At 51.3% G+C, this 22,814-nt stretch overlaps 1 protein-coding gene and 1 long non-coding RNA gene across 3 annotated transcripts in view; both read right to left on the bottom strand.

The window, feature by feature from the left end:
• Positions 1-504: 504 nt before the first annotated feature.
• LOC307175284 lies at positions 505-2,060 on the bottom strand. Its single transcript, XR_013824287.1, has 3 exons — positions 1,954-2,060; positions 895-1,034; positions 505-588 (listed from the first exon to the last, which is right to left on the bottom strand). It is a non-coding gene; the product is annotated as an uncharacterized lncRNA (long non-coding RNA).
• Positions 2,061-17,632: 15,572 nt separating this feature from the next.
• DLG5 (discs large MAGUK scaffold protein 5) overlaps positions 17,633-22,814 on the bottom strand; it is a 120,946-nt gene continuing 115,764 nt past the window's right edge. Inside the window, exons 30-32 of one of the 2 annotated variants that reach the window (XM_079899600.1) lie at positions 21,810-21,919; positions 20,992-21,101; positions 17,633-19,504 (exon numbers count right to left, since the gene is read on the bottom strand). In XM_079899600.1, the coding sequence (XP_079755726.1) occupies positions 19,401-19,504; positions 20,992-21,101; positions 21,810-21,919 (324 nt within the window). In that variant the 3' untranslated portion in view covers positions 17,633-19,400. Of the gene's footprint in view, positions 19,505-19,544; positions 21,102-21,809; positions 21,920-22,814 lie in introns of those variants that run through there. The other variant, XM_079899599.1, reaches the window with a different exon arrangement.

Genomic DNA, 22,814 nt, shown 5'->3' with positions numbered 1-22,814 from the left:
CCTCTACCCACAGCCACCGAGACCCCGAAATGGGCATGGCACTGATGGCAGCACCCCTTCTCAGGGCTCACAGGTCCCCACCCCTTGGCTTATGTTTTCTCCCCACACTTGTCAGCTACAAGTTACCTTATGATACCAACTGTTTTTCCCATGCAGCCTTTTCCCACCCTGATCCACTGTGGTTTCCATGAAGGTTTTTGCCATGACTGAGCTGATGATGCTATGTGCTTGGAGAGCTAAGCCCAGAGCACAGGGCCTCTAGAAAGTGACAGCCTGAAGGAGTTGAAATGCAGCTAGGCGGTATCAGCTCGGGTTCAAGGCCTCTTCCCACTCCAAATGCTAATGGCAGAGTGCCTGCCCCGGCTGCTACCCCAACCTTGAAGGGGCACCACAGACCCCATCTCTTCTGTTATTATCATATCTTGTCTCCTGTGGAGTCTCTGAAGTGATGTTCCTCCTGCCGCTGGACTTGGCCCCTTGAGCCCAAATAGCACACTGTGCGTAGCCTTTCAAAACAATGTTTACAGATATGGAGGCCAGGAAGAGAAGGGAGGAAGCAGGGAGTTCCAGGAAGGAGCATTTTGAGTTCTGAAATAGACAAACATTAGCTCTAACCTGGCATGAGCTTTTCTGAAACACAAATGTGATTGTATAAGTCCCCTCACTCATCGCCGTGAAATTCTTCGACTCCTAGGGAAAATGCCACATTTCTGTCTGTCACCGTTAATTATCCCACTTTCTCCCTTCTACATGCTTTTGTCCCACCATCCTTAAAGCTGGGCTCCTTCCTGACCCCATCAACGCCCTGGCCCTCCTGGCCTTTCTACCTGCACTGCCCTCCCCTCACTACCCCTCCCGCCCAGCCTCACTGTTGGTGCAGCAAACCCTTCTCACTTGTCTCATTTGTCATCCAGGAAGTTTTAGCTTCCCTCTGAAAACTTCTAAAACTGGCTCAGTCAGATGGAAGTAATTTTCTGTCATCACAGTCAGTGTCCCCTTTTGATGGTCCTTGTCCTTTGGGGTCCCAAAAGTGACTTTTAAAAAGAGAAGAAAAGACACAAACCAATAAGGCCGGTGAACCCTTGGGAGACACCCCCCACCCCCCGCACCGACTAGGGCATCACAGCAGAATTACCTGTCTCAAAGGGGTGTCTTTGACCAAAATTCACTCAACTCACAGGAATCCCTTTCCCCAGACAAGCAATTCACCACCTTGCCCCATTTCTACCTTCTTTCAACTACCATGGCCCCCACCAGCTCAAATAATGCTGGCAAGGAGGGACTCTCTCTACAGAGATGGGCTACAACACTTGCCCACTGCCTATCTCCTGGTTGTCACTCATCTTGTGACAGAACCTCTGCCCAGAAGCACTCAGGGATCCTGCCTGTAGGAGCCATCGTGGCCCTAGGGCCCGCCCTTGTCCCATATCCAGCATAAACAGGACAGCTGGAAAATCCCTGAATGGGAACAATCCTCAACAGAGCTCTACCACGGCACTCAGGCATCCACGCATAGCTGCGTGGCAGCCCTCTCTCCCCACAAGGCTGCGAGCTCCTCGGGACAGGGACCATGTCTTATTCACCTTTGTTCCCCTGTGCCCAGCACATGCAGGTGTTCAATGAATAAGAGCAATGACTGGCACTTGGAAGGGCCAGTTAGGAACCAGGGAGGGTGGGACATGACAAGGAAGGATTCTCTAATCCAAATCTGCACCATCAGCCAGGGCTGAGTGGGTCTCTGGATGGAAGAGGCAATGCGGATTTAGGCGATGAATAACAACCCGGTCCACCCAGCCCAGCGTGAAGACTGGCTGTCTAAGAGATGGAACAGTCTAGAGACCTGGGCTTCTGACAGTCACCACCAGACACTTCTTCTCATTTCCTGTCATTTTACTAGATGCTATGCCCACAGGTCAAGGCCTATTTCAAACATACTTTAGCTGGGAAGTCTACCTGACCTCTTCCAACCACCACTTCCTATCTCCCAGGAAGGAGTTTGCCTTTGTCTGACCTCCTGGAGCCCGGGGCCCAGAGGGCCCACTCAGGTGTGAAGGCAGGATAGACATCAGCAACTGAAACAAACAAAAACGCCAGTTAGGTAACCAAGGAATTCGGGCACACATCTGCTTGTTGCTACTTGCATGTACTCTCTCTTGAAAAATTCCCTGGAAACATAAGCAGTTCTCATTGAGACATGGCGGCCTCTGGGGAAGGGGACAGGACTGGGGGCTGAGTCCCAAGAGTGAGCAAGGGAGGCATATCTGAACTGGATGTTCTTCAGAATGTTTGGGTTTTGACCATATGCACGCAATACTGTTAAAAAGGACTCAAGAACTAAATATCAGACCACAGAAAATCGCAAATTCCAAAATGCAACAATCTTTTGAGGCTATAATTACAGACCTAGTCATAAATAATTGAAGTCTCAACAACACTAAAACAAGATACATGACAAGAAAACAGAAGTCTAAAAGTCTCTTCTCAAGCAGCAAACAAAATCAAGACTATAATGAGCAACTACTCTGAGAGTAGAATCACTATATATTTAAATGGGTTGAAAGCAGGATTTCTCAGAGGAAAATTCTTTGGTTTTTTGGGGTTTCTTTCCCCCCTTTTTTTTCTTTTTTCCTTTCCTTTGCGGTACGCAGGCCTCTCACCACCGTGGCCTCTCCCACCGCAGAACACAGGCTCCGGACACACAGGCCCAGCGGCCACGGCCCACGGGGCCAGCCGCCCCGTGGCACGCAGGATCCCCCCGGACCGGGGCATGAACCCGTGCCCCCCGCCTTGGCAGGCGGACCCCCAACCACTGCGCCACCAGGGAAGCCCGAAAATCTTTGTTCTTAATGCTTATGTATCAGGAAAAACTAAGAGAAAATAAGGGAAGAAAAAAGGTCAGAAAGGAACAACTGCCAGGAAACCACAGGGAAGGAAGAAAAAGTTTGCCAGCCACCCCGAATCCATAAGATATTGCATTTCTAAATAGATTCATCACCGAGGTGTCATCATTAGGAACACTCAATTTATTCTTGTCTTACCAGTAGCTTCCTAACTGGTTCCTCCCTCTGACCCAGCATCACTCATCTCTAATCCATTGGGAAGACATCCCCCCCAAAAAAAAAATCTAATCCTGCCATGCTCATTTTAAAACTGCAATAGTTTTCCAAATGATAGCCTATGGAATGCACTTCCAAATCTTGTCCCTATGTCTACCCCTCTCTTCCCCTCTCTCCTGGGCCCTTGGTTCCAGCTCTCTAGACATAATTCTTCAAGGCACCTTGCTCCTCCATGAGAACAGATCTGTGTACCAGCTGTTCCACTGGCCCATCCCCACTCTGCCTGGCCAATTTGACTGTGTTTAAGTTTGAGCTTAAATGTGAGGCTTTGCTAGGCTTTCTCTGCAAGTTTCTCTCTCACAGGGCTCGAGTGTAGCCATTTTTCCATGTTTTGTAATGCCTGCCTCACCAATGGGCTCGGGCAGAGACTACGCCTTGTTCATCTTTGTATCCTAGCTCCTTCCACCCGAGCACAAAGCCAGTTGCCTCGACTCCCCTCAGTGAAGGTTCATTGAGTGCCTCAAGTGACTTTCTTGTACAAAGCAAAAGAAAGCTAAAAGCCCCCTCTGCCCGAAGACGTCCCATCTACCCATCTTAAATTCTCCTTCCCCTCTCCATGGATTTCAGTCTCACAGACGTTGCTGTTCACGATGGTACCCAGACCTCTGCTGGCTGATGCTATTCCACTCACTCTTTAGGGTGCAGGGGCATTGCCAGGGATATCTGAACTCCACTCTCAAAAGACAACCCCCTTTCCCTTACAATTTCTCCTTCTCTTCGATGGGTCTTGCCCAGATTGGATCTCAGGTCCTTTTATACAAATGTCAGTAGCTCCATATCCTGCCCCAAGACTTGGATCTGGGTTGAGGCCCTATTCAGCTCCTGATACATGTCTCAGACCTAGAGGAGAAAAGCAGATGCATTCAGCTAGGCATCTAGTTGTCTTCTGCACTCCTCCTAATCTCCTGATTAGGCAACCTAAACTGAAGTTTTATCTGAAGATACTCTTCCCCAACCTCAAGAGAAAAATGCCATGGATTGGCTGAGTGTCCACCATGACTCTCTGTATGGTGATGGACCCTCTGGCATCACCAGCCTCAGATAGCTTCCAGGATCGTAAAGCCAGGGCCCTTGCCTCCTGAGTACTCGGAAGAGAGGCTGGCATTTTCGGTGCTCCATCAAAAATGTCAGCTGGATGGTGCGTTACCCAGGCAACACAGAAAGGTCCATCCAGAAGCAGTGGAGTGACACCCGCTCCCCCAGCCCAGTATAACCTTCAGTTTCCCAGCTCTGTAAGTCCACGTTCAAGGCAGGCAGGTAGGAGAAGGAGAAGAGAGAACCCTCACCGGGGTTTGAGCCACGTGCTCAATCTTTCAGAAGCCCAAGTCCAAAAGTAGCCTTCTGGTACACATTTGAACTTGAAAAAAAAAAGAAAACATTTCCAGTCTTCAAAAAAGTTTGTTTTAAAACACAAGCTTCTAGAAGGCAGATATTTCTTTCTATGTAACAGCAAGCACAGCACTTTTTATTTATAAATATTATTTGATAAGGATACTACTTTACTAGATGAACAAATATTCCAAGTTGGTTATTTTAGGAAGTAACTCCTAGAACAAGAAGTCTCCTGCATGTCAGGTAGAGAATCCTTTATTATCTCAACAATGTGTTTGCTTCCCATGCTTAATCCTGAAAAGGAATCCTTTCTAACAGTAGGGAAATTAGAGTGTCCTCTCAAGGCTGTATATAGGATTTTAATTTTAGATCTAAGTTTGGTGGGGAAGCTCAAACTTATTAATTGCCCTACTCTTCCCATCCACTGTTTGACTACACCTAAATCCCTACAGGGATAGAAAGCTCAGTACCTCTCAAGGAATCCTGCACCATTTTCAAACATTTCTATTAGAAAACCTTTCCTTACAGCCATTCCAATTCTTTGTCCTTAGAATATTGTTTGCCAGCCTTACCTGGTGGCGCAGTGGTTAAGAACCCACCTGCCGATGCAGGGGACAAAGGTTCAAGCCATGGTCCAGGAAGATGCCGCAAAGCAACTAAGCCCGTGCTCCACAACTACTGAGCCTGCGCTCTAGAACCCGCAAGCCACCACTGCTGAGCCCACACGCCACAACTACTGGAGCCCGCGTGCCTAGAGCCCATGCTCCGCAACAAGAGAAGCCACCGCAATGAGAAGCCCGCGCACCGCAATGAAGAGTAGCCCGCGCTCGCCCCAACTACAGAAAGCCCGCGCGCAGCAACGAAGACCCAACGCAGCCAAAAAAAAAAAGAATATTGTTTGCCAACCAAAAAAAAAACGAAAACAAAAACCCAAGAGTCAACCCCAAATGCTGGCATCTAAACTACCTTCCTGCTTTGTAGGGGTGGTATGCATGTGGCTATGTGCTCCAAACCCCACAGCCAATCTCTGCCAAAGTGCATGGGCACATTTTTGAGCAAGAAAGTTGATCTCATCTTTCTGTAGAGAATGTCTGTTGGGGTTAAGCATGGGCCCCTGGGCTCTTCATCTCAAGTTCTTACTATTCTTAATGGCTCATTATATTTGACCAAAACTCACCCAACTCACAGGAATCCCTTTCCCCAGACAAGCAATCCATCATCCTGCCCCATTTCTGTATTCTTTCAACTACCATGGCCCCCAGCACCTCAAATAATGCTGGCAAGGAGGGGCTCTCTCTGCAGAGATGGGCTACAACACTTGCCCACTGCCTCACAGGCCCTTGGTTCCAGGACCCGCCCACCCCATCTCCTGCTTATCACTCGTCTTGTGACAGAACCTCTGCCCAGAAGCACTCAGGGATCCTGCCTGTAGGAGCCATCGTGGCCCTAGGGCCCGCCCTTGTCCCATATCCAGCATAAACAGGACAGCTAGAAAATCCCTGAATGGGAACAATCCTCAACAGAGCTCTACCACGGCACTCAGGCATCCACGCATAGCTGCGTGGCAGGCCTCTCTCCCCACAAGGCTGCGAGCTCCTCGGGACAGGGACCATGTCTTATTCACCTTTGTTCCCCTGTGCCCAGCACATGCAGGTGTTCAATGAATAAGAGCAATGACTGGCACTTGGAAGGGCCAGTTAGGAACCAGGGAGGGTGGGACATGACAAGGAAGGATTCTCTAATCCAAATCTGCACCATCAGCCAGGGCTGAGGGGGTCTCTGGATGGAAGAGGCAATGCGGATTTAGGCGATGAATAACAACCCGGTCCACCCAGCCCAGCGTGAAGACCGGCTGTCTAAGAGATGGAACAGAGAGAGCTGGGCTTCTGACAGTCACCCCCAGACACTTCTTCGCATTTCCTGTCATTTTACTAGATGCTATGCCCACAGGTCAAGGCCTATTTCAAACACACTTCTGCCTGGAAGGGTTTGGGATTTTTTAATGCAGTGTCATGAAGTTTACTGCATGGGCTTTTGGCATCTGTTTTCACTGCTTTTTTCCTTTTCCTTTTTTTGACTGTTTCAGACAACTGAGGTTGCTAGGTAAAAGAATCTTTATACAGATGAGGTGTTGTTAAATATTCTCAACTAAGAGATAAACTAGAGATCCTAAGCTTTTTTTTTAATTAAAGTAATGGTATAAAAAAATTCAAACAGATCTGAACCATCACTAGCCATCACAGAGATAACGGGTGAGGTGCTCTGGAAACAGTGTGAAGGGACAGGTGTTCCAAGCGGGGTCCGGGCCATCAGAGAATGAGACCTGGAGGCTCTGCACTTAACCAGCAGGGCGTACAGAGGAGACATCAAGAGGGATGGTAAGAACATCACATAGCGCTTTAGGACATGGAGTGGCAATGTCGCAAAAACCCCATTAAATGACAATTTCTCCTTTTTTCTATAACGGAGGCACATATAATTTTTATATCGGCGTTCTGATAAAAGCTTTTTTTTTTTTCCAGTACACGGGCCTCTCACCGTTGCAGCCTCTCCCGTTGTGGAGCACAGGCTCCGGACGCGCAGGCTCTGCGGCCATGGCTCACGGGCCCAGCCATCCTGGAAGGTTCTGGAAACAAAGGGAGACTTTGCTTCTTCACACTATACTCTTTTGTGTTATTTGAATGCTCCACAGTAAGCATATATTATCTCTGTGATTTAAAAAAAAATCCAATTTCAAAAAGAATCAGAAATTGAAGCTCACTCAGGCCATATTGTTATAAGTTCAGAGGGGTAATGTTTAACTCAAAATGTATCATGGATCAGAAATAATTTTTTGCCGGTCAGTATAACTTGGGCAGGGAAGTGCTTTTATTTTCACAAAATTGTGTCTTAAGTCGTGAAAAAGTGTAGGAGTCATAATCAGACTCTCATTCAGCCCACTGGACCTTAGGAGGAAATTAGCCAGTGAAGTGGAAGACTCGCCCCTACTGCAATAAGGCCTTGGGAAGGGAGAGTGGAGTGCCAGCTCTGCTCTAAGACTCTGGAGCCAAGCACAGGGGATGCAGGAGGGAGGCCCAGCCCTAGTCAGAGTGCAGCTGCTACAGGCAGACCCTATTCTGAGACCCAGCTCAACCCCGAACGACTTTCTCCATGACCCCAACTCAACCCATCTCAGTCCAGGCCAACAGGCATCACTACCATCACACAGAGTGCCAGCCACCCTATCCAAAGGGCGAGCAGCCCCTGAGCCGGTAGGCAATCGGCATCAGTTTGGCGACGGGCTCCTCCCCAGACTCCACATCGTCAAGGACTCCTCACGAGGCTGACTGCTCACTTAGGGGGAGTCTTCCATGTTCCCTTTCCCCAAACTCTATTTTTACAGATGGGAAAACCGAGACCCAAAGAACTGGGGTGACTTTATCAAGGTCACACTGATTCAGAGGCAGAACCCTTTTTAACACCAACTCCCTTGGCTTGAAAGAAAGAGTAAGTTCTGGCATCTACGAGGGATGTCTGTTTTCAGCAATATTTCAATGCTTCATACAAAAGAGAAAATTCAAATGATTTACTCAATATACATACCTTAAGCTACGTCAGAATTCCCACTAATTTCATACGAGTAGTTTGGTCAGGCTTATTAAGGAAGCCAGGACAGCAGGTGTCAGTCATTCTTTGAATCTCTCTCTAGAAGGCAGCCTCGGGTGGAAACACACCAACAATCCTCTTTGCTGCTTTTCTCTTACTTCCAAGGAGTGTCATTAAGACTTCATTAAGTCATTTTTAAGAAGTAGGCACTAACTGGTCATCCTAGGCTGTGTTCTCAGCCTCTCCCAACAGGGTTTATCTTCAGGGACCCAAACATGCATTCCCAAGAGTCAATGCAGGAAGAGAATTTGAAGTCTGCCTCATCTTGGGTTTCCTTTGATGGAAGCAGTCCTGCCCTGGGGACTGGGGAGCCCAGAGAGCAGACAGAAGGGTCCCATGTCATCCTGGACATGGGGTCCTTCCACCTGAAAGGAGTCATGGAGGAACATCTGGGGAATGGGGTCTGGAGCTGTTGTGATTCCCCAGGCTACTTTTGTGTACAGGTTGGGAGTGGCAACCTGAAAACCCAGCCAGGAATGGGCCCAGGGTGAGGCCGGCAGTATTGGGAGCACGTGGCCTAGCTGATTCACAGGCCAGCCATCACCCGGCCTGGGGTCTCAGCGCTGCGCTGCACCATGAAACAGGTGCGGTGGCCGGGAAGCTCTTCCCCACGCTGAGCAGAAATCTCCACTCCCTCTGGGAACTTCTCTCCTTGGGCCCGGTTCTAATGGTCCTTCAGATGTTTGAAGCCCAGCATCATGTCTCCCTAAAAAGTCTTAGGATTCATCATCAGGGTTTGCTGTAGGGCTGAACCGTGCAAAGTCTTCAGAGGATAGCCCAGGGACTCGGGGAACCTGACTCTTACCTCTGTGTGAGCATTTGGCTTGCTCTATGAAATCAGGGTGGCAGTACATTTTATTGTAGCATTTTTATGTAGACCTACGCCTGACCTTTTGCTTTCCAGATTAGTAGGCCTGCCCAGGATCTCTTCCAACTACCACCCTAAAGTTGCCCAAGAATCCCGAGGTTGCTCAGCCTGTTTTCCCCAGCCTCCTGGGGGCGAGAATCAGGAATCAGCTGCCATTTTTAGCTTCCATGACTTCTGCTGCTTCTATACACTGTTGCCTCTGACCACTGACCCCGAACAGTAAGACACTCTTGCCCACAAATAAGATGGTGTTCCTGACGCTTCAGATCTCCACCAAGGTCACAAGCAGATACCAAGATCCCATGTACCCTCAGCGGCTCTGTCGTGTCCTCAGCTTGTCCTTGGGGCCAGCCAGAGCCCTCATCATGACATCATCTCCCTGGAGAGCCTTTCTTCACAGTGACTTTCTGCTGCAGAGGCTTAAGGCTAAGGGCAAATCCAAGTAACTTGCTTCCCCAGAGGAATGCACATTGAAGCACCTGGTCCCTGGAAGCCTGGAAGTTTTGTTCGAGACCTTTTATACACACAGAGGCAAGGCTGCCACTGATCTCACATGGACACAGCTAAGAGGGGCTTCTTGGGAGGTTTTCCCCCAAGCAAAGATCCTAACTTGGGCTCCCACCTACACACAGCAGTAGCAGGTCACCTGAAAATTGCAGCTTTGTTGATAAAACATTTGAAAAATACATATACTCCACTAGGCAACTGATGGTATATTTCTAGCAGTCCCTTCTAGTTAAATTCTTAAAAAAAGAATTTCTTGAAAATAATTCCTTAAAAGGATTTTTAAGGAGCCTACCTCTTTCACAGTCAATGGTGTCCACTCTGGAAATGGATCACCTCTACTTCCTGATTGTCCACGGGGGGCGAGGGCCAGAGGAGTGGGAGGGAAGAGGCCATCAAGCTTGGCAAGTTTCAAAAGCTGAGGTCCTCTCGTAAGATGACATTTTAAGTACTGGTGTCACTGTCCTAACTGAACAGATACTTCTGTCCACAGATTGGGCCACAATGACCAGGGCATAGGGTCACAGCCTCTCTGGCCCTTCCCTAATGACCAATGCCGAGCCTGCTTCCATGTTGGAGGTAGACATTGGCAAGGCTGGCTATCTCAGGCCTCCAGCCATGGCATCAGCCAGCCAGCAGAGAACTGCCCCGGGGAATCACATGCCCCACAGTTAAGCATGACTTTGGAGCAGGACCAGCTGAGTTTGAGGATAGCCTCCCGCTCCTGCTTGGTTGCTGTTTCCTCCGGCTCCCACTTCCCTTGGCCAAGCTTTGTCCTTTGCTGGATTAGCACAACCACCTACTTCTCGGGACCTCCTCCCGGGCCTGGCCCAGGCACCCGGGTCTGGGTTGGGAATGACCACCTTCTCAATTGCCTGGCAGGTGTTCCAAAAGAGAAGTTAAGAACACAGACTCTGGCATTGCCACTGGTCAGTTAAGCAAGTTACTCAGCTTCTGTGTTCCTCAGTTTCCTCATCTGTAAATGGGGATAATAGTACCTACCAAATAGGGTTGGAGGTGAATACATATGAACTACTTAGGGAAGTACCTGGCACATGATAAGGCCCACATAACTGCCTTCATTGCTATTATTACTGCTTCCTCAGGACATCTTAGCTCTTCATCCATCTAGTTGCCCATGGCTGTGCCGTACAACTAGGAGAGCTTCTGACTGGATACCTAGAGATCAGAGAGACTCACTTGCCCTTACCAAGGATCTCACCTCTCCTACACTTATTTCTGTCTCGGGGTGGAAGGGCTGACAAGGGATAAGAAGCCCGCACCTGGCCTCAAAAGGAGCACAGGAACTTCCGGGAAGATGGCGGAAGAGTAAGACGCGGGGATCACCTTCTTCCCCACAGATACACCAGAAATACATCTACACGTGGAACAACTCCTACAGAACACCTACTGAATGCTGGCAGAAGACCTCAGACCTCCCAAAAGGCAAGAAACTCCCCACGTACCTGGGTAGGGCAAAAGAAAAAAGAATAAACAGAGACAAAAGGATAGGGACGGGTCCTGCACCAGCGGGAGGGAGCTGTGAAGGAGGAAAAGTGTCCACACACTAGGAAGCCCCTTCGCGGGCGGAGACTGCGGGAGGCGGAAGGGGGAGCTTCGCAGCCGCGGAGGAGAGCGCAGCAACAGGGGTGCGGAGGGCAAAGCGGAGAGATTCCAACACAGAGGATCAGGGCCAACCGGCACTCACCAGCCTGAGAGGCTTGTCTGCTCCCCCGCCGGGGCGGGCGGGGCTGGGAGTTGAGGCTCCGGCTTCGGTCGGAGCGCAAGGAGAGGACTGGGGTTGGCGGCGTGAACACAGCCAGCAGGGGGTTAGTGCACCACGGCTAGCCGGGAGGGAGTCCGGGGAAAAGTCTGGACCTGCCGAAGAAGCAAGAGACTTTTTCTTCCCTCTTTGTTTCCTGGTGCGCGAGGAGAGGGGATTAAGAACGCTGCTTCACGGAGCTCCAGAGACGGGCGCGAGCCGCGGCTAAAAGCGCGGACCCCAGAGACGGGCATGAGACGCTAAGGCTGTCGCTCCGCCTCTTGCTGACTGGGTCGTCGGATAGTAAGCAGTAATGCCTGACCTCTTGGGGATACCAGCAGCGTCAAGAGCGTCATATAACCCATATAACCCACAGGAGGTCAAGCCTGCTATTACAGGACTGAAGGATGAAGCCCTGCTCTGGCACGGAGGCCAATAGTCTAGAGTTCCCCAATCCCTGGGCCCTCAACCTTGGACTGTTGGGGAAACGAGTGTGCAGCCTTCGAGGGACCCAGAGAAGCTCTTCTGATGGGCTTCCATCCCATGTTCTGCATTTTTAAGGGCCAATTACCTGGGCTGTGACCTGAAACAAGGACCTTCGTGTACAGACACACGCCTTTCAGATTCAACTCTGAGATTTTTGGTTTTAATCAATTGTACTTCCCATAAATGAAGATGACCTCAAGCAGTAGCATCCTAGAGAGTCACTCGCTTAGTCTAGACCCTGCAACACACAGAAACAAGAGATGACACAGGATGTCACAAAAGCTAACTTTAAAAAATACGCTGGTTTTTAGGAACAAGGGAGTTGTTTAGAAATCATAAAATGTTATCAGAAGTATTTAACGTATTTCAAACACAAAAATGTAAAAACAACTTACTGTACTTCAAGGAAAATGTAAACTTGTAAAATGCCCAAATTAAACATATATTAGCTTCACTCTAATTATGAGCAGATCATCTTAATAAAAATAAGCTGTTGGTCAAAAATAGCCACTGTCATTTCTAGCAAAATGTCTTGCAAGTTTAGATTTATCATTTTTATTTCCATGCAGAACCAACACCAGCACACACCGTTGCTGGGCTCAAAGCAGGTTTTGTTTGATTCTGTTCATTATCATTGTGTGTCCTGAGATGCACACCCCATGACGTGCTCGGGGGCAGCCTGGCCCCACAGAAGCCTCCAGTCGAGTCTGCATCTGGGCCGGCCAGCCCCTCTTCTTAGTCCCACAGTCGCTTAGTCCTCAGGGCATCTCTGTCCATCTTTGACAAGTAGGCATAAAGCAGCTTCTTAGATGGTTAACTTCCTCAGAGCAGGTAGCATCTGTGAGAAGCTAAGATCATCTCCAAACTAAGCACAAGTCTGCTTTTATCCCAAAGGCAACGTGGCAAAAAGAAAGGGCTGAGGCAATCTCCTATAACTTGCCCAAAGCCTTGATGTCCTATCTGTAAGCCATAAACCCAACAGAGAAGCTTCTATCAAGTTAAGTGAGTCTATATACAAACACAACAACAGTAAACTTAATCTGAATGCCCATTTGTTGGGAACTGGTTAGGTAAGTTATTGGTAAACCCACTGGGACAGTTCTTTTGGTGTGTCAGTTTGACAAGGCCACAGTCCTGTTATTCAGTTAAACACTGAGCTGTGTGTTACCGTGAAGGCATTTTGCAGATGTGATTAAAGCCCCGATCAGTCAACATTAAGAGTAAGGGCTGGGCTTCCCTGGTGGCGCAGTGATTAAGAATCCGCCTGGGGGCTTCCCTGGTGGCGCAATGGTTGAGAATCTGCCTGCCAATGCAGGGGACACGGGTTCGAGCCCTGGCCTGGGAGGATCCCACATGCCGCGGAGCAACTGGGCCCGTAAGCCACAACTACTGAGCCTGCGCGTCTGGAGCCTGTGCTCCGCAGCAAGAGAGGCCGCGACAGTGAGAGGCCTGTGAACCGCGATGAAGAGTGGCCCCCGCTTGCCACAACTAGAGAAAGCCCTCGCACAGAAACGAAGACCCAACACAGCAAAAATTAATTAATTAATTAATAAACTCTACGCCCAACACCTTCTTTAAAAAAAAAAAAAAGAATCCACCTGGCAATGCAAGGGACACGGGTTGGAGCCCTGGTCCGGGAAGATCCCACATGCCGTGGAGCAACTAAGCCTGTGTGCCACAACTACTGAGCTTGCGCTCTAGAGCCCACGAGCCACAACTACTGAGCCCGCGTGCCACAACTACTGAAGCCCGTGTGCCTACAGCCCGTGCTCCGCAACAAGAGAAGCCACCGCAATGAGAAGCCTGCGCACCGCAACGAAGAGTAGCCCCGCTCGCCACAACTAGAGAAAGCCCGTGTGCACAGCAACGAAGACTCAACACAGCCAAAAAATAAATAAATTTAAAAGAAGAGAGTAAGGGAGCACCCTGGATAATCTGGGCAGGCATGATTCAATCCAAGCTACAGGGCTACCGCATTGCCCTCAACGCTGAAGAAGCCGGGAGTTTTTTTTGCCTGGAGAATGTAAGAAAGGATTCCTGGACTAGGGACACCGCGCACAGATCAGAGAACTGGTACCATACTGAAGAGAAAAGGACTAAGGGACTGGATGCTGCCGTACTGACTCCTGAATGCAAAGAGTCTCCCCGCCTTCTTCCCCAGTGGGCTCAGGGATGCTGCCAGGCCGACCCATCCCATCAGGAGTGGAAGGACTCCTGTGGGGAATCGGAAGGCAGACCTAAGGAGACCATCACTAGGATTCCCCAGTGAGCAGCCCAACCAGGCCACTCTAGAGAAACTCAGACTACACACCTCCCCATTTGTTCTGGACCATTAAATTAAATGCCCATGATTAATCATTAGCTGACACAAAAGGATTACCTGATACCTGAGGTTAAAGCGCTAATATACAAGACAAGGTATCCCCAGTCCTGGTATCCCCCAGACCACAAAATAAATAAATAAATAAATAAATAAGCTACCAGCAAATAAAAAAACCTTAAACCTTGGAGGAATTAGAATTACGTGAGAAGAAAAAATATCTGTCTTCAGGTGTGAGAAGATATTATATCCAAGAAACAAGCATAGAATGATATAAAAAAATGACATTCAGAAAGAGTTCTTGGAAATCAAAAACCGGATAGCAAAAGCTGAACAACTCAACAGAAAGGCTCGAAAGATACAGCTGAGTGAATCCCCTCCAAAAAAGAGCAAAATGACGAAACGATGCCAATAGGAGGTCAGAAATTGAGGGACTCTGTCCAGGGTGTGCAACGGATAAATAATGGAAGCTCCAGAAAGGAGGGAGGACGAGGAGGAAACCCGACAGCAAGTTTATCTGTCAGTTTACTTTGACCCTCAGGCCTCCCAACCCAGACGCGCCGATCAGCAGGCCATGGTGGATACAGACCTTGCCTTTTTCTTAATCCAGAACTTCTCTAGAAAACAATCCTAAGAGAAGGTAAATGGAGTCATCTTCCTCTGAAGAAAGAATTCGGATCAGGGGTTAATCCTTTCTCCTCACAAGCAGCACAAGAAACAGGAGATCCATCAAAAGAGAGGAGAGGAAAGTCAAAGAAAGAAATCAAGCAAACTCCCAGGAAATTCTCAGGAAAGTAGAGGAGGTACCAGGACGAGGGCTGGCACCAGACCAAGAGGACAAGAAGTCTGGTCTGGAGCAGGGACTCAAGACAGAAACGTCCAGAGCTGTTAGCACCAAAGCCTCTGCTCGTTTCATAGGGCTCGGCTAAGAACAGAACGTTAAGGTGATCCCGGCCCCGGGTCTTATTTCTCCTAGGCTTTTATCGACATGCGCTGGAGACCTTCCTGCTCTCCAGATCAGCAAGAGGAACCAGCATTTCCTCCCACAGACGTGCTCAGCTTTGGCTTACTGCTGAAATCCAGAGGATGGCTGTGGTGAGCCTGAAAACTGCAGTCAGCGGTCCACGCCCTCTGACCATATTTCTGCCAGACACGGCACGGCCACACGCCCCAGGACTCATTCAAGTCCCTGCTCACTGACTTCCCCAAGGGGAAAGGGCTCTTCAAAGTTCCCAGGGAAGCGGAGGCTCGCCCTGCCCCGGAGAGCCCATTATATTGTCTGGCGAATGTCATCAAACAGTGGCAGTGCTGCCCTGTGCCCTCACAGCTCAGTGTGTGCTTGAGGCCCAGTGTTTTCAAAACCACACACGACATTGTTTCAAAACACCTCCACTGGGGGTGAAAATAGAAAAAAGCAAGGAAATCATTAAACCACAAGTCAGTACAGTGCTCACTTTGGGGGAAAAGGTGGAGAATTCAGCTACTGTTGGGTGTTAAGATGGCTTCTACAGTAGTGGTAGTGTTCCGTAACAGTGGACGCACTGTCCATTTTATTGTTCTTTAGACCGTATATTTATACTGTATATGCTCTTCCGTATGTATGACACATTTCACGGTTGAAAAAAATGATATAAACTCATAATAGCAAGGAGACCTGAAGGGGAAAACCATCAAGAAGCCAGAGACTACATTCTGGAAGGTATGAGCACATGAAAAAAAGAGCATGCATGATTGAAATAAGGTCCAGGAAAGCCACAGGGAGAAGAGCAGCAGAAGGGTGCAGGGGAGAAGGCCCGGCTGTCCAGGCTCGGGCCTCGGAGCCCCATCCCCTGCAAGAAGATGATCGCCTCCATGCCAGCCATACTCCCAGCTGTGAGATCACGCTTGCTCTGCGCCCCACCCGGCAATTCCTCGTTATTTCTCTCCGTCCGTCCTTGGCATCCGTGACCCGGGTGGCCCTCTGCCCTGTCAACCCCGAGAGGGGCGGCAGCTCAGCTTCCCAGCCCCAAACTCCAGTTGTCCAGCCACTTTGGTCAGCCTCAGAGCCTTGTTCCGGCCAGAGAGGCCCAGGACTTTGGGCCAGTGTTTGGCTCCCGGTCCAGACCCCTTCAGCTTCTGCTCCTGCACATTAGGCGTCAAGGACTCCTCCAGTCTCAGAAAGTCACGTGTGCCGAGGCTCCCAGAGCTGGGGTTTTGCTCAGGCTCTGCAAGGCCAGGAGGGAAGTCCCACTCCGCGCCCCTAACTCAGGTGTCAGCATGGGAGGGGGCCTCAGAGGTCATCTCGTCTGCACTGTCTTTGGAGGCCCAGGCGAGATCTGTCCAAGGCCTCAAGGCTGGAGATGAAAGTCAGCTGTGCCTTTCCAGAAGGATCTGAGCCTGTGTACGACAGACACCAACTAGGGGCAAAGGCTGCGCACCTCCAGCCCCTGCCTGGGCTCTGCACGGTTTAGAGACAAACACAACTGCACACCCGCCCAACCCAGTGCCACTCAGCGGTGTCCCAGGGGCAGCCCTGCAAGGCCTCAGTGCATCCAGAAACAAGCAGTCTATGAGCTCAGCGACCTAACTGCCCTCCGTTTGAAGAGGCGTAGCGGTTTTACCCTGCGATTGTAAAAGAAAACCACGTTTCCCGCAGAAAACTTGGAAAGTACAGAAGAGTCTAAAGAAGAAAATAAAAATCACTCATAACGCAACAAGTGTGGGCTGCCGTGGCTTTGGCATCCTCATGGACCTCTTTTAAAAGAAACCATGTCCTCAAACGAGCATTTGTTGGGTGGGTCACAGGATCCAGGCCGTGGCGCACGCCCTCCTCCCCCAAGGTCAGTGCTGAGTTTGTCAAGAAGATGTAGGCGACCCTATGGCTGGCTTCACGCAGGCCGAGGAGCGGCGGGCTTGGGACCCGGCCGGCTGCACAGGCCCTCCCCTCCTCTCCACGGCCACAGTCCGACGCAGCTCGGCGACTCCTGTGGCTGCAGGCAAGGCCAGAGGGACCAGCAGGTAAGAACTGCAGGGTCCACAGTGGAGCTGCACCCGTGGGCCATGACCAGGGAGGCACTGGCGCCGAGTCGGCCCCTGCTGGCCCAGCCTCTGGCGTGGCGTGAGGCTTTTCCAGGAGAGTCTGCCCTCAAGCTCCTCCGAGCAAACAGAGCAGAGGAGGAGGGCTCTGCTCTGACCTGGGCCTCCTGGCCACTTCTCCCAGCCTTCCTGCCACCCTGGAACAGACTTTCAGGCCCAGAGTGGCTACCCAGGAGAGCCGTGGGTGGTCTCGCACTACAGCCCCTGGGCCAGGCTCGGCCTTCTTCACCCCGGGGGCCCGGTCTGGGCCTCACCCCCTGGCAGACAGGGACTTGACTGAGAACACGAGGGGACACTGGCGTCCTTCAAACCCCCTTTGCTTTTCTCGGCCCAGCCCAAACCTGCATATCTGAATGGGAGCCCCCAGGGCAGGATCTGAATCTTGCACAAATCAGCTGCCTGGCCGCACGCACTACCCACAGCTCTGCTGGACAGAGGGACACATGGGAGGGAAGGAGGGAGTCAGAGGGGCTGAGGCCACAGCTAAGAGGGGCTCCTGGCCATCGTGAGAGCTGGCGAGAACCTCACGTGGCGGCGATTCCAGCCACCTGCCGCAGGGGAGGAAGGCGGCCTCAAACTTAGCAACAGAGAGAGGGCAGGAGGCGGGAAAGATGGAAACTCAATGAATGCAGGTCTCCTCACCACAACAAGTTACAGAAATTGACCTTTATTTATTGTACTAAAGTCTGTTTAACTTTCGATACAAAGGAAGGTTTTAGTACAGAAAATCCCAGTCTGTCCGAACAGTACCTGTGCACACTGTACCATCACCGTCCCACCCCCGCCGCCCAGAGCAGCAGCCCCGCAGGGCGCCAGTGAGACCCCTCGACAGCCTGCAGGGGGTCCCAGTTGTCTGAGCCAGAACGCGTGTACCTGTGAAACGAAGGGCAGCGCTGAGGACTGAAACGTGTCTCTTTTCGAACAACTGTGCAAGAAAATATATCCCTTTTTTAAAAAAATGTCACTATGGCTAAACTATAATCTAGTGTCTAGAATTACAAAGAATAAAATGAAATCAGCGATTTCTTGCTAGTAAAATGAAATGTTAGGAACAGTATTAAAATAGAGGTCCTACCCCAGTGACACTTACCCGGAGCCCCGTACAGTACCTATTATTAAGAGGACGCACAGTTTAAGGAGGAACCAGATCAAACCTTCAGCCAGAAACATCCAGCGTCAGAAGCGGTAGAAAAAAAAAAAAAAACAAAAAAAAAACACACAAACCCCAAACAAAGCCATCCCCGTGGAGCACTGCTCATGCTGTAAGCACTGGAGCCAAAACTAGATAGATCCCGGTTTCTCTTTTTTTGAGTTTTGACAGTGACTGCACTAATCCTTAAGCTTCCGCAAGGGTTCTCTGCTCAAAGTCTGAAACACGAATGTTTTTATATCAAGTAGAGCTGATGTGCCCGCCCCACTCTAGAGCGCTTAGGAATTACCCTGCAAAGTCTGCACTGGTAAAGGCTGTCACTGTTCACAGAACCTAAAGAGGACCCAGTGGCATGCATCAGCCCCAGCCTAACCCCCTGCCTGGAACCGGCTGTGTCACAGTGAACCCGTGAAGCTCTGAGGACCAGAGAGAACGCTGGAATCATGGATGCAGGTGGACGAGAAGAGGACGCAGAGGGCCGGAGACGAAGTCTGAGGGGCGCGTCCGCGAGACGGGCCCAAGTCGCCCTCCTCTGTGCAGGAGGGAAATACACTGCCGCCGGAGAGTCTGCCCCACAAAGGCACTGGTTCCGCGCCCACCGACGGTCGAAGCATCCGCACTCGCAGGTCCTTCCAGGAGAGGTACCACCAAGGAGCATGAAGTTTGTCAAAGCTCTGGTCCCACTGACAAGAACCTCCCAAAGCAAAGCGGCCCCCAGCGAGGCTCCAGAGTCGTCTCGCTGAAAACAGGCACAAAACCAACACCAAAGCGACAGTGAGGAAAAGGGCAGGGGCTGGGCAGCGACAACATGGAGCCGTTCAAGTAAACATAAACAACCGAATACTTAGAAAAGGCTTGTAAACTTGTGATCTGAAAGGTTCTCTTTGCAGCATCTCTGATGAGCTGGCTACGAGAAAGGTTGGTGTCGAGCCCCTCTACAGAGTCTTCTGTCTTACAGCGCACGAGTGAGAGGAACAGAGTCTGCGGCCCTCTGTCTACAAAGGAGGTGCTTCTGGAGTCCTGCTTCATGGATCCTTCCCCTTCGCGTTTATATACAGAGGCGTCTATCTTTAGTCGCTAAAGAGAGCTGAGCCCGGCAGTCACGCCGGCGGCCAAGCTGCAGCCGTCCCCAGCACCGAGTTCTAGAGAGGGCTGGCTGGGATCCACAGGACTTTATTCTGCTCTTGGTTGACCATTGCCAAGATCTGAGCGCAAATGCTCGACAGGGCTCCTCCCTGGACGACCCCTGCAAGAGAGCCCCCAAACACACACGTCATTGGCCCAGAGGAAGACCCCAGGGTGAAGGCAAATAAACGCATTTTACTCTTCCTGGCCTTCTGCCTGTTTTGAGCTACCTGGCCCTCCTGCCCCACGCCCGCCTCTCACTCTCTTCCATCAGTGAGAAATTGGAAAAGGAAAAATAAAGAGTTGAGTGCAAATCACTTCGGCTTTTTACCTATCCCTCTCGGCAACTGTTCCATAGGATGTTAAAATTTTACGCTCAAATGAAGGCTGGTGTCCCATTTTGCCAGGCTGCCCTGGTCCCTGTAACAGGGATGACAGGATCTGACCACACACATGAATGGCCAGGCCCCACTGCAATGATGCTCTGGGCTGCTTTGCCTAGTCATGCAATGGGGAGTCCCAGCACACTGGAAGGCAGTCTGGGCTGTGTTGTGATGGTCCGATCGGCAGCAGGATTCTACAGGTGACAAGGTTGGGTCTCGGAAGCTGGGCATCCCATGGCCCGGAGAAGATTCCCAGCAAAGATGATGGAATGTCTCCAGCTCTGGCTCAGGCCTGCTCTGCAGGCTTTCAGCACCACAGCCCGGCAGACACTAGACCAGGGCTCTCTGCGGGATCCACGGAACAGCGCCGAGCGCTGGCTGCTTGCCACAGAAATGGACAGCGAGGGTTTAGAAACTGCTATGGAAATGTGACAGAGTAATTTTACATCTGTTGAATCTTACAAAAAGTCAAGGCTTTTATTTTGTTAAGTTTTGGAGTTTTTAATGTTCTCTTCTCTAGTACTTGTTAATGTATCTGACTGAAATACTGGTCTGTAATGGACTGGAAATTAAAACACAAACACACATGACACATACGTAGACAGAAGCACCAAGGCTGGGTTTTGAGGCCAAATGTTGCATGAGAAGCACCGAACTAGATCACAACACTCTCCGCAAGTTAATTAAAATCACTGTCTCCACCTCTCTGTGGCCACGGTGTTATTATGCCCCCTACAAATGACTGCTTTCATGGAAGAGGTTGAAAGTCACAAAGTGAAATGGCAGTTGGTCAACTGGAACCCTGCTTCTCCTGGTTTGCTTTGTTTCAAAGACCAGAGATAGTGAAGGTGCAGCTTATCTTCAAACTTCACTGCAAAACTGGCCTGACCTGGAAGGCGCTGGGGACAGATGGTCACGGCCACCACCGCCGTGCTAGCCGCCCAGGGAACGCTGGAGCTGTGCTACAGGGCGCCTGTGCAGCCGCCACACAGGGCCAGACTGTGACCCAAGGCCAGAATTAGTGGACTTTACCTTTGGACCTGCAACTTCCTGAAGCTGCCCTGGGCCTGCCATCAGACCAGCTGTGATGAAAGTGCTCACTGTGCCAGCATCCACCGGGCACCCCGGAAGTGCGGGCTGTTACCACTTCTAGGAAGACGTCCTTGGGAAGCCTGCATCCGTCCCCGCCGCCTGCTCCTCCTCTGCAGGCCTGACGCACACCTACCTGTGAAGAACCTGCTGTACTCCTGCTCAATCTTCTGAGCCGTCTCAAACTGCTCTTTGGAATGCCTCTGAGTCACCTTGTCCTTCAGGTAGATGGGGTCTCTCTGCTCCCTGTTGGGACATCCAGGGAACCAGGCTGAGCTTCTCACCTCCCCCCGGCCCTCCCACCTCTTTGCTTCTCTGCCCAGAGTAACAGGGGTCTCCACCACCACAGGGCCCCCATGGGCTCCCCCTGGTAAAGCACAGCCTGCAGGCTCCACGGGGAGCTCCGGGCAGAGAGGGGCAAGGTGGGAACCCCAGTGTGTGCACACAGAGACCAGACACCTCAGCTGGCACCCGAGTGCAGGTATCAGAAGCCCGGAAGCACAGAAAGGCAAAGTGGAGGAGGACCTCGGCAAGCCGTTAGCCCAACCTGCACAGAAACTCAAGCCCAGTGGGAGCAAAGGCCCATCCACATCACGAGGCAGCTCCTGGCAGAGCTGGACCCAGGCCAGGCCACCCAGTTCCTGTGCTGTTGTGAGTGCCCAGCTGAGAGGCAGGAGAAGGGGAAAGGGGCTGGGAGTCAGGAGGGGAGACAGAAAAGCTGGACCTACTCAGGGAGCGGCAGCAGCATCCGAACGGCGCGGAGAGTGGTGTGGAGGGAGGGCTGTGCTGGGTTCACATGCCTGGCTCAGTGTGAGATGGGGGCTCGAGGGGGAAGGCCGCTCCGACATGGGATGCCTATTTCAAGGCCAAGGGGCCCCCCACCCCACGGCTTTGAGCCAGCAGCGCCTCCCCAGCAAGGCCCCAAGCCAAGCCCCCGAGGAGCCGGTCACCTACTTGATGTGTTTGGCGCTCTTGTAGTGGATGAAGATGACGATGGGGTAGATGTGCATGTGGTGCAGCCGCTCAATGGCGTGGGGGGCGACGTCCAGGAGACAGTGCCGGTTCTGGGGGGAGGGAGAGAGTGAACACCTGGGCAGGTGCGTGGCCGGGGCCTCGGGAGCACTGGACACTCCAGCCTTCCTCTGCCACCGATGGGCCCCACCCCTCCCCTGACACTGCCCTGCCTTGCCCTGTAAGTGAACATACAAGGTTCTACCAACGAACGAGGCAGCAAAACCGGTCTTTCGTTAAGACCACACATAATACATGGAGGGGAAACCTCATCTGGGAAAATCTCTCCCCACAAGCCGTCAGCTGTGATGATGGTCCAGGCTGGGAACCAGGGCCAAGCGGGGTCTGGACGACCCTACTCCAAACTCCCTTTCCTGCCTTCACCCAGATATAGGAAAGCGCTTCCTAAAGCGCTACCCCACCTGGCCCCAGAAACCTCACTTCCGCCAGTCCAGGCAAAAGAAGATGCGGAGACTCGGCGGGGGGCTGAAGCAGGGGAGGGGGAGTGTGGGTCTTTGCATGGCTGTGACTGAAATGCATCCCATGAATCCCCTGAGCCTCCAGGCAGAGTACGAGCCTCCAGGCAGAGTACGAGCCAAATGCAGGCCACGGGCACCCCGAAAGCTCCACTGAGGGGGTCCACCCTTTGGCAGGCTTCCTGACGTCCCGGGGCACCCCTGACTGGGGCTCGTCCACTTTAACTGGGCAGTCTGCACTGACAGCTGTAAGAAGTCAACTCCCTCACGTAACAGGAGGGATCCAGAGCCTGGCGGGGTAAACTGACCACCCAGGAAGGATGCAGCCCAGAAAGCGCCCACATCCTCAGGCTTGTGAGGGACGCTTTTCCAAAAGATTTCCCCACTTCCCCTCATACTACCTGGCAAACAGACCCCAGCATGTTCACAAGCCTAAAGGCACGTGGCAACGGCTCTTATCCTTGCAGGGTCG

Source organism: Stenella coeruleoalba (assembly GCF_951394435.1).
Source record: "Stenella coeruleoalba genome assembly, chromosome: 16".
Lineage (NCBI taxonomy): Eukaryota > Metazoa > Chordata > Mammalia > Artiodactyla > Delphinidae > Stenella > Stenella coeruleoalba.
This window is presented reverse-complemented; position numbering and strand designations above follow the sequence as displayed.